This window comes from Coenobita brevimanus, chromosome 5 (assembly GCF_032717465.1).
Source record: "Coenobita brevimanus isolate Jiangsu-jjx chromosome 5, ASM3271746v2, whole genome shotgun sequence".
NCBI lineage: Eukaryota > Metazoa > Arthropoda > Malacostraca > Decapoda > Coenobitidae > Coenobita > Coenobita brevimanus.
The window spans coordinates 11,097,323-11,110,579 of record NC_136958.1 but is presented as its reverse complement, the minus strand read 5'-3'; the positions used below and the strand labels follow the sequence as shown (position 1 = coordinate 11,110,579).

General features: G+C 43.6%; 1 protein-coding gene across 1 annotated transcript in view; it reads left to right on the top strand.

The window, feature by feature from the left end:
- Positions 1-13,257, top strand: part of Dnaaf3 (Dynein axonemal assembly factor 3) — a 122,284-nt gene that overhangs the window by 86,385 nt on the left and 22,642 nt on the right. The window contains exon 11 of the mRNA XM_080270753.1: positions 5,673-5,788. Within this exon, the coding sequence (XP_080126879.1) occupies positions 5,673-5,788 (116 nt within the window). The remainder of the gene's footprint in view (positions 1-5,672; positions 5,789-13,257) is intronic.

The window sequence follows — 13,257 nt, the reverse complement described above, 5'->3', positions numbered from 1 at the left end:
AATGAGGTGCTTGTTGGAGATATGTAAGAAGGCATGGATGAGTGAAACTGTGCCTGCAGAGTGGAAAAACGACTGTGATTGTACATGTGGACAAAAATAAAGGTGAGCGAAGTGAATGCAAGAATTATCATGGCATAAGTTTATTGAGTGTGGTAGGGAAGGTATATGGAAGAATTATTATAGAGAAAGTAAGAGAGATATCAGAATACCTAGTGAGTAATGAACAGAGTGGCTTTAGGAGTGGCAGAGGATGTGTTGATCAAATATTTGCAGTGAGACAGATAGTAAAGAAGGCTTGTGAGAAGGACCATTAGGTGTTTGTGGCATTCATGGATCTGGAAAAATCATATGACAAAGTGGACAGAGAAGGATTGTGGAAGGTTTTGCACATGTATGGTGTAGATGGTAAGTTGCTAGGTGCCGTCAAGAGTTTTTATGATGGTAGTGAAGCATGTGTAAGGGTCAGTGGGCATCTAAGTGAATGGTTCACGATTAGTGTGGGCATGCGACAAGGTTGTGTGATGTCCCCATGGTTGTTCAGTATATGTATATATGGATGAGGTGATGAGAGAGGTAAAAACATGACTAATGGAAAAAGGGATGGCATTGGTAATGAATGGTGATGGATGGAATATCTCAGATTTGTTGTATGCTGACGATGCAGTACTGCTTGCAAGTACCAGACAAAAGCTCAGTAGGCTAGTGCAGAGTTTTGCTGATGTGTGTGAGTGTCGTGCCTTGAGAGTAAATGTAGAAAGTAAAGTGGTGGTTATTGAGAGAGAAGGTGGCTCCCAGTGCGATGTTACAGTGAATGGAGAGAGACTGGTATTGGTGAGAGTTCAAATACCTGGGCACAGTGATAGAAAAGAGAGGAAAATGTGCAAAAGGAGTTGAAAGTAGAGTGACACAAGGAAGAAGAGTAGCTGATGCAATGAAGGCCTTGATGAGATACAGAGGCTTGAGTGTTGCAGCTGCACGAGGATAACTTGAAGGAGTGTTAGTGCCAACTTTGACATATTGATGTGAGACTATGGTGTGGCATAAAAATGAATAATCAAGAGTAAGAGCAGTGGAGATGGGACTGCAGAGGATGTATGTGGAGTACAGAGGGTGGATAAGATACGAAATAATGTGATTCGTGAAAGATGTGGAGTGAGGAAGTCGGTGGACACCAGAATCGAAGATAGTGTACTAAGATGGTATGGTCACATGGAGAGAATGGATAACAATAGAGTGGTGAAAAAGGTATATATGAGCGATTTTGAAGGAGGGAGGAGGCGAGGTAGGCCAAGGAGAAGGTGGAGAGATATGGTGGATGAGTGTGCGAGGAAGAGAGGTTTGGAAGTCGGTGAGGCTAGGGAACTGACAGGAGATCGAGCTGGCTGGATGAATGTTGTGGGGAAAAGTGCATGATCAGAGATTGGCACCCCTTTTTAATGTGGCAGCATGCAGATTGACTTTATCGGATACATTTATGTGAAGCTAGAGAACATGGTAAATATTTTTGGTGTATCCGATAGAGTCAGGATTCCAGGGGCTTGAATGATGAGTGAATGGAAGCATGGCCCATTGGATTGGGCAGATTTAGGCTGTCTGGAAATTGCTACTCCTCACCCTGCCCTAGGGTGGGAAAGGAGGTCTGGATGATGATGATGATGATATGAGAAATTTTCAGTGTGTGGTATTTATGGGTGTTTGGGCTTTTGGTTGTTGATTCAGTGTATAGCGATGACTGAGGTAACAGCAGCTTGGAATGCATGTAGGAGTTCTGTTACCTGGAAGACATGATGAGTGCAAGAGGAGGAGCAGAGGGTAGTTCATTGTTTAACTGAGAAGTTGATGGAAGATGCTTAGGGAATGGATGCCTCATTTTACTATGAAGTCTCTCCTGTGCAAAGGATAGTCTACTCTGCTAAACATATGTGAAAAGTGCTATGCTATATCATAGTGAGATTAGTCAGCAAAAGATGAGGATACAAGCAAAAGGATATGAAAATGTTGAGATGGATAAGTATTACTCCATTAAATGATGGAACTGAGAATAGTGTGATTAGAGAGAGAGATTTGGTGCTATGCTATATCATAGTGAGATTAGTCAACAAAAGATGAGAATACAAGCAAGTGGAAATGAAAATGTTGAGATCGATAAGTATTACTCCATTAAATGATGGAACTGAGAATAGTGTGATTAGAGAGAGAGATTTGGTATTAGTGATATTAGTGATATGCGGGATGATGAGATAGTGATTTTGGGAGGGGACTTAAATGGTCATGTAGGTGAAGCAGCACAAGGTTATGAAGGAGTGCATGGGGGATGTGCGTATGGTCTAAGGGATGCAGAAGGGGAAAGGATACTCGAGTTTGGGGAGGCAACGGACATGTTTGTGTGCAACACATATTTTAGGAAAAGAGACAGTAGGTTAATTATGTATGAGTCTGGGGGAAATAGCAGTCAGATAGATTATTTTCTGGTTAGGAGGGCTGATAGGAGGTTAGTGAGGGATGTTAAAGTTTTAGGAAGTGAGGAGTGTGTGCAGCAGCACAAACGATTGATTTGTGTTATGGTGCTTAAAGAACGAGTGATGAAAAAGAGGACTTATGTACCTAGAAGGAAAATATGGAAGCTGAAAAACCAAGTAGTAAGGGATGCCTTCTATAGCGAGTTGAGGAGAGTGGTGGCTGAACAGGGAGCTGTAGACAGAGGCGTTAATGAACAGTACAGAGCCCTCAAGAACAATTTCTTGAGAGTTACTGATGTAACATGCGGTTGGACAAGAGGACCACCAAGACATAAAGTAACTTGGTGGTGGGATGAGGGTGTAGAAGCTGCAGTTAAGGAGAAAAGAAGGCTTTTCCGGGAATAGAAGAAGGGAGGTAGCAAAGAGGAATATTTGGCTGCCAAGCGTAGGGCTAGAAGAGAGGTATACAGGGCAAAGTCTGAGTCACAGAGAGTTTTACTTGATAACCCAAATCATGGGGAAAGGAAAAATATGATATTTAGGGTGGCAGGTCAAGTGAAGAGGGATAATCGGGATATTATAGGTGAGCAGTGTCTGAAGAATGATGAAGGAAGGGTAGTAGTGAACAGTGAGGATATTAAAGATGCATGGAGAGAGCATTATAACCGGTTGTTGAATGAGGAGTTCGACTGGGACAGGGAAGGTTTGGAGCCAGCAGATCCAGTGTCTGGCCCTTGGCCTTTGATTGATACTGCTACTATGAGTGAGGCAATAGGCAGGATGAGGGTGGGGAAGGCAGCAGGTGTGTCTGGGTTGACTGCTGAAATGCTGAAGGCCTCAGGTGATATAGGGGTGAGTTTAGTCACTGACCTGATAAATAGGATTATTTATGAGTGTGTTGTCCCAGATGATTGGCTGAAGAGTGTAATTGTAAATGTGTATAAAGGGAAGGGTGATGCCCTGGAAAGGGGAAATTATAGAGGTATAAAGCTTTTAAATCAGATAATGAAGGTAATGAAGAGAATTTTAGAAGGTATGATTTGAGAAAGAGTGAATATTGATGAGATGCAGTTTGGGTTTATGCCAGGTAGGGGGACCACTGATGCTATATTCATTGTTCAACAGCTTCAGGAAAAATATATTGGTAGGAGAAGGGATCTTTATTTTGTTTTTGTTGATTTGGAAAAGGCCTTTGACAGAGTCCCTAGAGAGGTGGTGAAGTGGGCAATGAGAAAGCTTGGCTTGGAGGAGTGGCTGGTTAGGGTGGTTATGGCTATGTATGTGGGTGCCCACACCCAGGTAAGAGTGAATGGAGATTTGAGTGATGAGTTTTCCATGAATGTTGGTGTGCATCAGGGGTCAGTCTTGAGTCCCATGTTGTTTATCATGGTCTTGAAGCCCTTTCACGTGACTTTAGAAATGGACCCCCGTGGGAGTTGTTGTATGCTGATGATTTGGTGTTGATTGCAGAGAACGAAAGGGAGGCGGAGGAAAGGTTTAGGAAGTGGAGAGATGGTGGGGCACATGGGTTTAAGGGTAAATGCAGATAAAACAAAAGTGATGATATCTAGGGTTGGTGGCAGTACTGTTAAAGACGAGGGAGAGTGGCCATGTGCAGTTTGCCACAAGGGCGTGGGAAGTAATTCCTTCTTGTGCGGTGTGTGTGATAAATGGGTGCATAAGAGATGTAATGGTATCAGAGGTAGACTGCGAGCTAATGCTGATTTTATGTGTACGGCGTGTCGGGGTGAGCAGGTGGAGATTGTCAGACGTGAAAGGATTGAACTTGCTGGTGAATCTCTTGAGTGTGTGGAAGAGTTTTGTTATTTGGGAGACATGTTGTGTGCTGGAGGTGGGGCTGGAGCTAGCTCTGTGGCTAGGGTGAGAAGTGGTTGAAAGAAGTTCAGGGAGCTCTTGCCTCTCCTGACATTGAGAGGACTCTCCCTACGTGCTAAGGGGACTTTGTATGCAGCATGTGTTAGGAGTGTAATGCTGTATGGTAGTGAGACCTGGGCAGTGAAGGAGGAAGATATTCGTCGGCTCAGATGTACAGAAATGACAGTGATTAGGTGGATGTGCAGTGCGTCCCTGTGTCCAAGGCCTGGAGGGTCTGGGTTTATGATGGAAGAGTTGAGAGGTAGGATGGGACTGGAGTGTATTGGTGTTGTGATGAGGAGAGGTAAATTGAGATGGTTTGGACATGTGGAGAGGATGGGGGATGATAATTGGGTGAGGAAGGTGAGAAGTGTTAATATTGGGAGTGGGGTTATGAGGGGTAGACAGAGAAAGACATGGGACGAGGTCATGAAGTGTGACCTCAGGGTTAACGGACTGAACAGGCAGGCTGCAATGGATCGTGCAGCATGGAGAGCCGCCATTAGGTGACCAAGGCCGACACGTGCAAGCGTGTTGGAGCCTTTAAAAACGAAAACAAAGAGAAGACATGCAAACCTATAAATTAATATGGTTTTGAACATGTTGAAAGAAAAGGGAGAGCTGACTGACTGAGGAGGCCATAGTTGTGAATATGATGGAAAGAATGCCCAGAGGTAGGCCAAAAATTCAGCATGGAGACTTTTGGGATAGGAGTTTAAGAAGGGAGATGTCTCAGCACTCTGACCAATGAAGATTGTCAAATGAAACAACCTACACATGCAAGGATGGTCCATGTTATTTAAACATATCATAATTGTAATCCATCGAGGGTCTTTTAGGTTGACTACATTACACCAGTACCTTCTTACTTGTTGCAAATTTCTGCATTTATGAGATCATACAGTGGCAGTTAAAACCAAATGGGTGAAATTCAGAGTAACACTACAGTACTGTAATGTAGTTAGAGTTTGTCTGTGTGTTTATGTGTAATATTTGTTTGTGTTATATACTGGATGCTTCTCATGAAGACAGGATTCTCTGCATTTTCATGTCACTCAGACTTGTAACCCAGGCATAGAGATTTTAAAAGAGAAACAGAATTTTACCTTATAGCATCCACAGTACAGTATGAGTATTTCACAAGTTGAACAAATTTTCAAACAACCAGTACTCATGCAATTGTAATTGTAACATCCAATGTTTATTCAGTAATTGATTATATATAATGCTAGTGTCAGTGGACTGTAGTATAATCTCCATAGTCATTTCATTTTAGACTTAAAAACTTATGGGGATGATTAGTTTTATTCTAAATATTGTGTTCTTTTCTGTCTGTAGGTGGAAGGTGGGGTGGATCTGGTGTATGTGTCAGCTGCCACTGCCCATCTTATCTCTCCCAGTCTGCTCTCTTCCCACCTCACCCCTCATTCCACCCTAATCCTTGAGACGGTTCAGTAAGTTCATCTCTGATAAGGAGTAATCAAATGACAGTACAGTTCAATAATCCCTCTTTATAATGATCCTCAGTTTTATGATTTTTTACTTTAATCAACTCTCTGAGCCAACCAATCAATCTCATGTCCTGAAATAGGTTCAGCCTACAGCGGATATGACAGACCAACGAAACCTGTTGGATAATCATGTGATGGCATAGCTTGAGTTGTGTAGTAACATATTGTCCCCACATAAAATAAAAGGACAATATGTTAACATACAGGGTACTGCAGTACATCTAACAAACAAAAATAGGTATCTAATGAACCTGGGTTAAGCTTAAGATTTAACAACCCACAGATTCCCCCAATTAGTTTGTTTTGTAGAGTTTGCCGTACGTCTAATCAGCATCCGCGAAACACGACTTTACTTTGCATGTACATTTGTTTGATGCTGGGAAATATGCTTGTGCTTTAACTCATTTAATTAGACCCAAAATTCACTGTCACACCAGTATTCTTCACTCTACGTCAGACTTATCCATAGATTTACACATTCTAAAATTTACCTCTGTTTGGCTATGTTAATTTTCTTCCCTTTGATAAAACTGTGATCAGCGTCATACAGTATTTACACATTTATTGTTTCTGCTGTTATTGCTGCTTAGCCCTGTTCATACCTGGCCCAGCAGACCCGTCCATATTTATTTGCTGTTGCTGCTGTTATTGTTGCTTAGCCCTGTTCATGCTCGGCCCAGCAGTTCTGTCCGTGTTTATTTATTTTTACTGCTGTTATTGTTGCTTAGCCCTGTTCATGTCTGGCCCAGCAGACCCATTGACTGCAGGTAAGCAGCTGCCCATATGGAGTTGTCTCATAGGTTTGCTACATTGTTTATGTTGTGCTTTGTCTTAGTCTCATATGTGTTGGACAGTACTTCCTTTTGTGTGTTATGTTGTGTGGGCATATTCCACAAGCAGAATGTGTCATCTGTGATTTCACTCAGTCCAAATCAAAGTTAGTATCTGTAGAAGGCTGGATGAAGTCCTGGTCTAAACCTAGCCAGGTGAGCTCAGTCAGCTATATTCAAGGATACCCCTGATGGGTTGCTAGGTGTCAGGAGGGGAGCTTGTAATGTACTGCAGTGTTCTGGTCAAGGTGTTATATTGCCATGTGCATGAAGTGGGTAGGTGTTTCTTCATTGCCAATGATGGAATGTCTGGAGGTAGATTGTTGTTGTTGTAGAGGGTTTGGTAGTGCTTGTGTAGTGATTGTTGTATGTGTCTATCTGTGTTGTGTGGTTCTGTTATGCCATGCTGGGTGTTGTTTTTTAGGGAAGGCTGCCATGTAGAACTGTGTACCTTTCATATTAAGATAATCTTTAACAAGGAAGACATTGGTTCAAAGTGTAAGTGATCTATGGGAGTGGTATTAGTACAGCCAGTGATGGTGCATAGAGCTTTGTTCTGTATGTCTGCAAGATGTTGCAGTGGGTATTAGATAGGATAGTGTTCCATACTGGGAAGGCAGAGGACATTACTTATCTGATGCATTGTTTGTTGAGTAGGGAGTGTGTCTTTTTGTTGCCCCTAATCTGTCCCTGTAATTGGTCTAAGTGCATTTAGCCTGAGGGTGCACTGCCCCTTGATGTCTTGTGTAGTCCTTGAAGGTAGTCCAGTGTCATATGTCACTTCAAGGATCTTACTGGTGAGAGTGTGAGACACTGGTTAGGAATGATGTTTGGGTTGTACCCATGATTGTTGCTGGTGGTGGTTTGGCTGTAATAGTCATCAGCCTTTTGTCCTCAACTCATGCCTGAAGTGTATTGAAGAGTATTGTTGCAGTTTGCAGGCAGTGTCTGTTATGTTGAGTGTAGTTATAATGGTAATGTCATCTGCATATGAGGCAGTGTTTGTGGGGCACTGGGGTATAGGAATGTCATGCATGTGTAGGTTGGAAATTGTGGGTGAAAGAATGGAGCGCCATGGGACTCCATTAGGGAAGTTCGTGTTCATGATGACTTGCCGTGGAATGTAACATGTGCTTCTCTACCAAATAAGCATGTAATTACCAAGCCAGCATTTGTTGTTGATTTCCACATTTGTGATGTCAGTTTTGGTGATTAGTTAAATGTCAGTCTTTGATACCAAGGATTTAAGGCTATTATTGTACAAAGTGTAGGATGGAGTTGCCTTGGCCTGTACGAGGTGATGTAAGGTACAGATTCACTATAGTCAATATGTATGTTGATGCAAACAAAAACAGTAGCCTTGGCAATGTTGTGAGAGCACCGATCAGCTCACCATGCAACGTTTAACCCGTCACGTCCCGAGGTTTTCCGCACCTATGACATCCCCCAGTCCCGAGCCTTTTTGGAAAATTTTTTTTTTTTGCTAAAACTTCCGCTTAGGTCGAGAAACGAAGGAAAATCACAAAGAAAGTGGTTCCTGCGGTCTATAAGTGGTCCGTACAGGTGCGGTTCCCCCCGGCAGGTATCGTATTCTGTAATGGGCTGGATATGCGTTTACGTTTTCTGTGGTAAGGAATAATGAGAGAAACAACACACAACACCTCTATATTTATTGAATTTGAACTAATAAACAATAACAGTAACAATATAATGGATTTTAGACACATATATATGAAAAATAAGCATTGTACCATCGCGCGAGCATAGCGAGTTTGGTCCGAGTCGTAACATGCTATATGCTAAGTTTCTGGTATGAGTCAACCTATCATTTTTTCTACTAGTATACTTCTGTTTCAATGACATTTTACCAATTACAACTGTTTGTAAGTGTTTTCAGATGTTTTCATTCATTATGATGACATGCAGCATAAGTATAGCGCACATCAGCTTAGTAAGCGCACTCGCTATGACTCGTATTTCAACATACCAAATTGTTTTATCACTTTCCAATTATTTTCCCCTTTACATAGAACCTTTCCTCCACCACTGTAAAGGTTTTCAATTATTTTCATTCATTACGAGGGCATTTAGCGATATGCTAGCGCATATTCACGTAGCAACCACGATCTCAAACACTCGTGTTTCATCATCTACTTTATTTATTCACTCCAATTATAATTTCCCACTTACATTACATATGTTTACACCCCTATAATGCACTGTACATACTTACTGCCATTATTTATTCAAGTGAGCGTGAGAATATCGCCTGAAAATACCCTCGCAAGGAATGTTTCGACATACATAATACTCACACACTTATATACTAATTCACTCACACACTTATATACTAATTATTCACTTTATCACTTGCTGACTTTTATTTTGACTAATACGTGCCTTATTCATTCAACTGAGCGTCAGGAAATCTTATCTTTATACACACGCTATGAATATTTGACTTAGAATATATATCATCACATACAATAATTTGAACTTATTTTATACCCGTAAGAATGTCACATAATAATAATTATATAATTACGGGCCGTATTTATTACACTGAGCGACAGAATATCGCATCATACAACCCTCTCTATGTAAGTTTCAACTTAGGCCAGATTTATATACTTACACACAATGTTTTCACTTATGTTCTACCCGTAGGCACTTTATACTAATATTTGGAGATCCACATGACTGATAATTTCACTGAGCGTCTGTCTGTCGCATTTACCTCATAATTTCAGCGTCCTTTCGCATTCACACCATGCTAAAATTGCATCAACGTGTGATATTCACTAAAACATGGGTGAATACAGAGACCCACGTCACACTGCACGCACTCATAGCAGGTGTCCTTCCTCTGTGTCGTGAGTCTCACCTAGGAATTACTGCACACGTGACACCTGCGTTGGGGCCTAGGTCTGTTGGGCTGGGGAGGGATAGGAGTGGGGAAATGGCGGCCGGATATTCTCTGGGGAGTTTGGGCAATAGGGGCAGTGCGGGTGCGATGTTGTGGCCTTTCAACAGCATACTTTGCAAAGATTTCTCTTGTGAGCTCCCTCACAAACCCTTCAAATGTTTCCTGAACTCCTGTGGTCATGGCGTGAAGGTGGTGGCAATTCAGAGCAGTGATATCTAGTAAGTGAAAGAACAGTTTTTTATACCACTTCATCGATGTCCTGGCACACTCTACCGTCGATATCATGGAGTCTGACTGGTCCACGAGGCGCATGTTTATATTGTAATCCATAACACACTCAGGTTTCCAAACACGATGCCTGCTCTCGCTACGGTAATCTACAGAATCAGTACGGTGCATCAAAGGGCGGTGAACCGTGGACAAGAGGCTTACTTCTCTGTTGTGGTTCCACATTGTTGCAAGGATGTTGTTGGCTTTGAAGAAGACAACCTCACTCCTTGCAAGTTTCCGCCCTACCTTGGCCATGTGACGCCGGTTCACCTTTACGGTTCCACAGACTCCCGTTTCATGTGTGTGAAGATAACGAGCGAGAAGAGGGCTAGTGTACCAGTTGTCGAGGTAGAGAACGTGACCGCGATGAAGGTAGTCTTGTATCATCGTCTTTACCACTGCTCCTGACAGTCCAATACTTCGATCTTCTATTATGTCTGTCTGTGCACCGGTGTACAAGACTATGTCTTGCACGTATCCAGTCCTACAGTCACACATAACAAAGATCTTGAACCCAAAACGGTGCCTTTTGCTGGGTATATACTGTCTGAATGAAATATTGCCTCTCCACAACACGAGACTCTCGTCTATGACGAGATCTCTATAGGGATAGAATGAGGAACGAAAGGTTTGCCTCAGGTGATCAAAGACCAACCGAATTCGCCTCATTTTGTCAGTGTTGTTTGCATTTGCAGGGTCATGAGCATCATAAAAATGGAGGCGACTTAGAATTTGTTGAAACTGATTACGGCTCATCACTTGACCAAATATGAGGGTAAACATAACAGGGTCCCTAGTCCAGTAAGCAGGAATTCTATTCTTTTTTATAATACCCATCAAAAGGACCAGGGCAAAAAATAAGAACATTTCTTGAAGGGAGACTGGGTAATCATAGATCATAGAATGCCTACTCCTTGTTCCCAATCTTTCACTTTCTAGGCGCTGGGCGCTTGCAAACAGGTTTGTTTGGTAAACGATCTGCTCCACGAATGCCTCACTGAAAAACAGGTGGAAAAAATCCAACCTGGTGGAATTACTGTGAATAGCTGGTGCAATGCAGCCAGATCGCCCTTGCTCAGTGACGGGGTGAATGAGGGGAGAAAAATCACTCCCATCCTCCCAATCCCACGACACAAATCCCTCGTCCCCATCAGCCCCATCACCGCCTTCGTCTGGGTGGGGAGGAGATCCTGGTTGGGGAGGTGGGGGAGAAGGTGTACGGAGGGCTTCCCCACTGTCACTCCTCTTCCCTCTGCCTTTACCCTTTCCCTTTCCCTTACCCTTATGGCCGTGAGGAACATTAGGGGGCTGTGGGGATGAAATAGTAGAATACTGGGGAGCAGAAGACGTGCTGGGGAGTGGTTCCTCCCCACCTTCCCCCTCCATTACCACACCACGTGCTCTCTCACGCAACCTAGCTCGACCACATGTTAGGGGATATTGGGGAGCATAAGACGTGCTTTGGAGTGGTTCCTCCCCACCTTCCCCCTCCCTCACAACCCCACGTGATAAGGAACGCACCCGCACTGGCCCACGTGATCCACTCTGCCGCCTCACACTACGTAGGGAGAGCAATGACTCACTCACGTCACTCTCACTTTCCCTAATCCCTGGACTTTCCGTTTCACTCCCCACTCCCTCCACTTGATTTCCTAGCTCCCCAAACAGAATGCTAGGCCCATACCTGCTCATACGACGTGGTGTGCGCTCTGGGCCACGATGTGTAATGACCTCCCGTCCATACCACGTGGCAGCACGTCCCACGGCTCCGTCCTCGTCCTCGTCCTCAAATTCTGCTTCCAAATCACGCTGGGGATAGGGATAGGATATACCACGTGCCTTCTTTGCCTCCTGCCCCTCTCTAGCAGCACAGTAAGTCATGTACTGCCGCTTCCTGGGTGACGGAACTTCCTCGTCACTGCTGGTGGTTTCTTCCTCCTCTGGCTGCACATAATCTTTGTCCATCTCCTCGTCATCCAGTGGGGAATCACTGTCGCCGGTAAAGGTGTCCAGGGCGACTTGAATCTCGTTGTCTGAGAGACCTCTCTAGCCATGTCTGAGCAGGACCGTGGCTACCAGGTGAGTGGACGAGTGGCGGGCTAGCGTGGGTCGCGCGGGGTCGCCGAGTGTCCCCGCCTGGTGGCAGGTAGGGGAAGGTCAGGCGAGGGTACGTACTGCAAATCAAGCGCGAAATTTGAAAATTGTCGAAATTATGCACATTGCAATTGCACGACGTACTGGTACGTCGCCGGGACTGGCAAATGCAAATCGTTGCAACGTACCCATACGTCGACGGGACGGGGCGGGTTAAGCACCTCCTGCAATGTTTCCCCTCCCTCCATTGAAATTTTTCAATCGTATACAGTACAGTATTTTTATTCCTCATATCTTTAAAGTACTCAGGATCATGGTGATATGGTTAAGGTTGATGAGCATCAGAGATAAGACCTAATAAAAACAAGTATGGAAGTGAAAAAGTTACTACATGACAGTATTGTGATACCAACTCTAACGTACGGAAGTGAAGCTTGGACGATGTTGGAAGGACACAAGTCAAGAGTGAGAGCAGTGGAAATGAGTTATTTAAGAGGAGCCTGTGGAGTCACATGGAGAGACAGGCTGACGAATGAGGATATAAAGGAGTGTTGTGGTGTTGATGTGGATGTGATAGGAAGCGTTATGAGGAACACACTGAGGTGGTTTGGCCATGTGGAGAGGATGGAGGGTGAAAGACTGACGAAGAGAGTGTATGTGAGTGAGGTGGAGGGGGGAAGAGGGAGGGGGAGGCCGAGGATGAGATGGAGGGATGGGGTGGAGAGGTATATGAGAGAGGGGGTTGTGAGTCGGGAGCAGGACAGTGAAATGGCAGGGGACAGGGCGACTTGGAGGCGCTTTGTTTGTGGCCACCCCAAACGGGATTGAGGCGTCTGGCAATAGATAGATTTTCCAATCTAATATTTTATTCCTGTTTTCCAAGAAATTAGCAGATGCAGGACATATTTTCATTGATTTATGAGTTTATGTGCTTGTTCAATATGATTTTGGTTTTGCTTCTGAGTCTGAACCATCGCCCTTGAGTGATGGTCTGTACAAAATGGTACACTTTTTTTTAAATTCCAGCACAGTATGTTGCAAATACTGTATTGCATTTCCTTGAACTGTAGTTCGAAAGAGTGGCAACTATCATAAGTTTCATCAATTGTCACTGTTTTTATTTTCAGTGTTTTTCAGATCATATACAAATATTTTTTCACGAGTAGTATGATCCAAGGTGAGGTCAACCTATATCGTGTAGGTCTTTCAAAACTGATGCCATCAGATGCATACTGTTGTTGTTGTTGCTTTTGTTATTATTGCTCAACCCTGGTCTGTCTGATTGAGCAGAC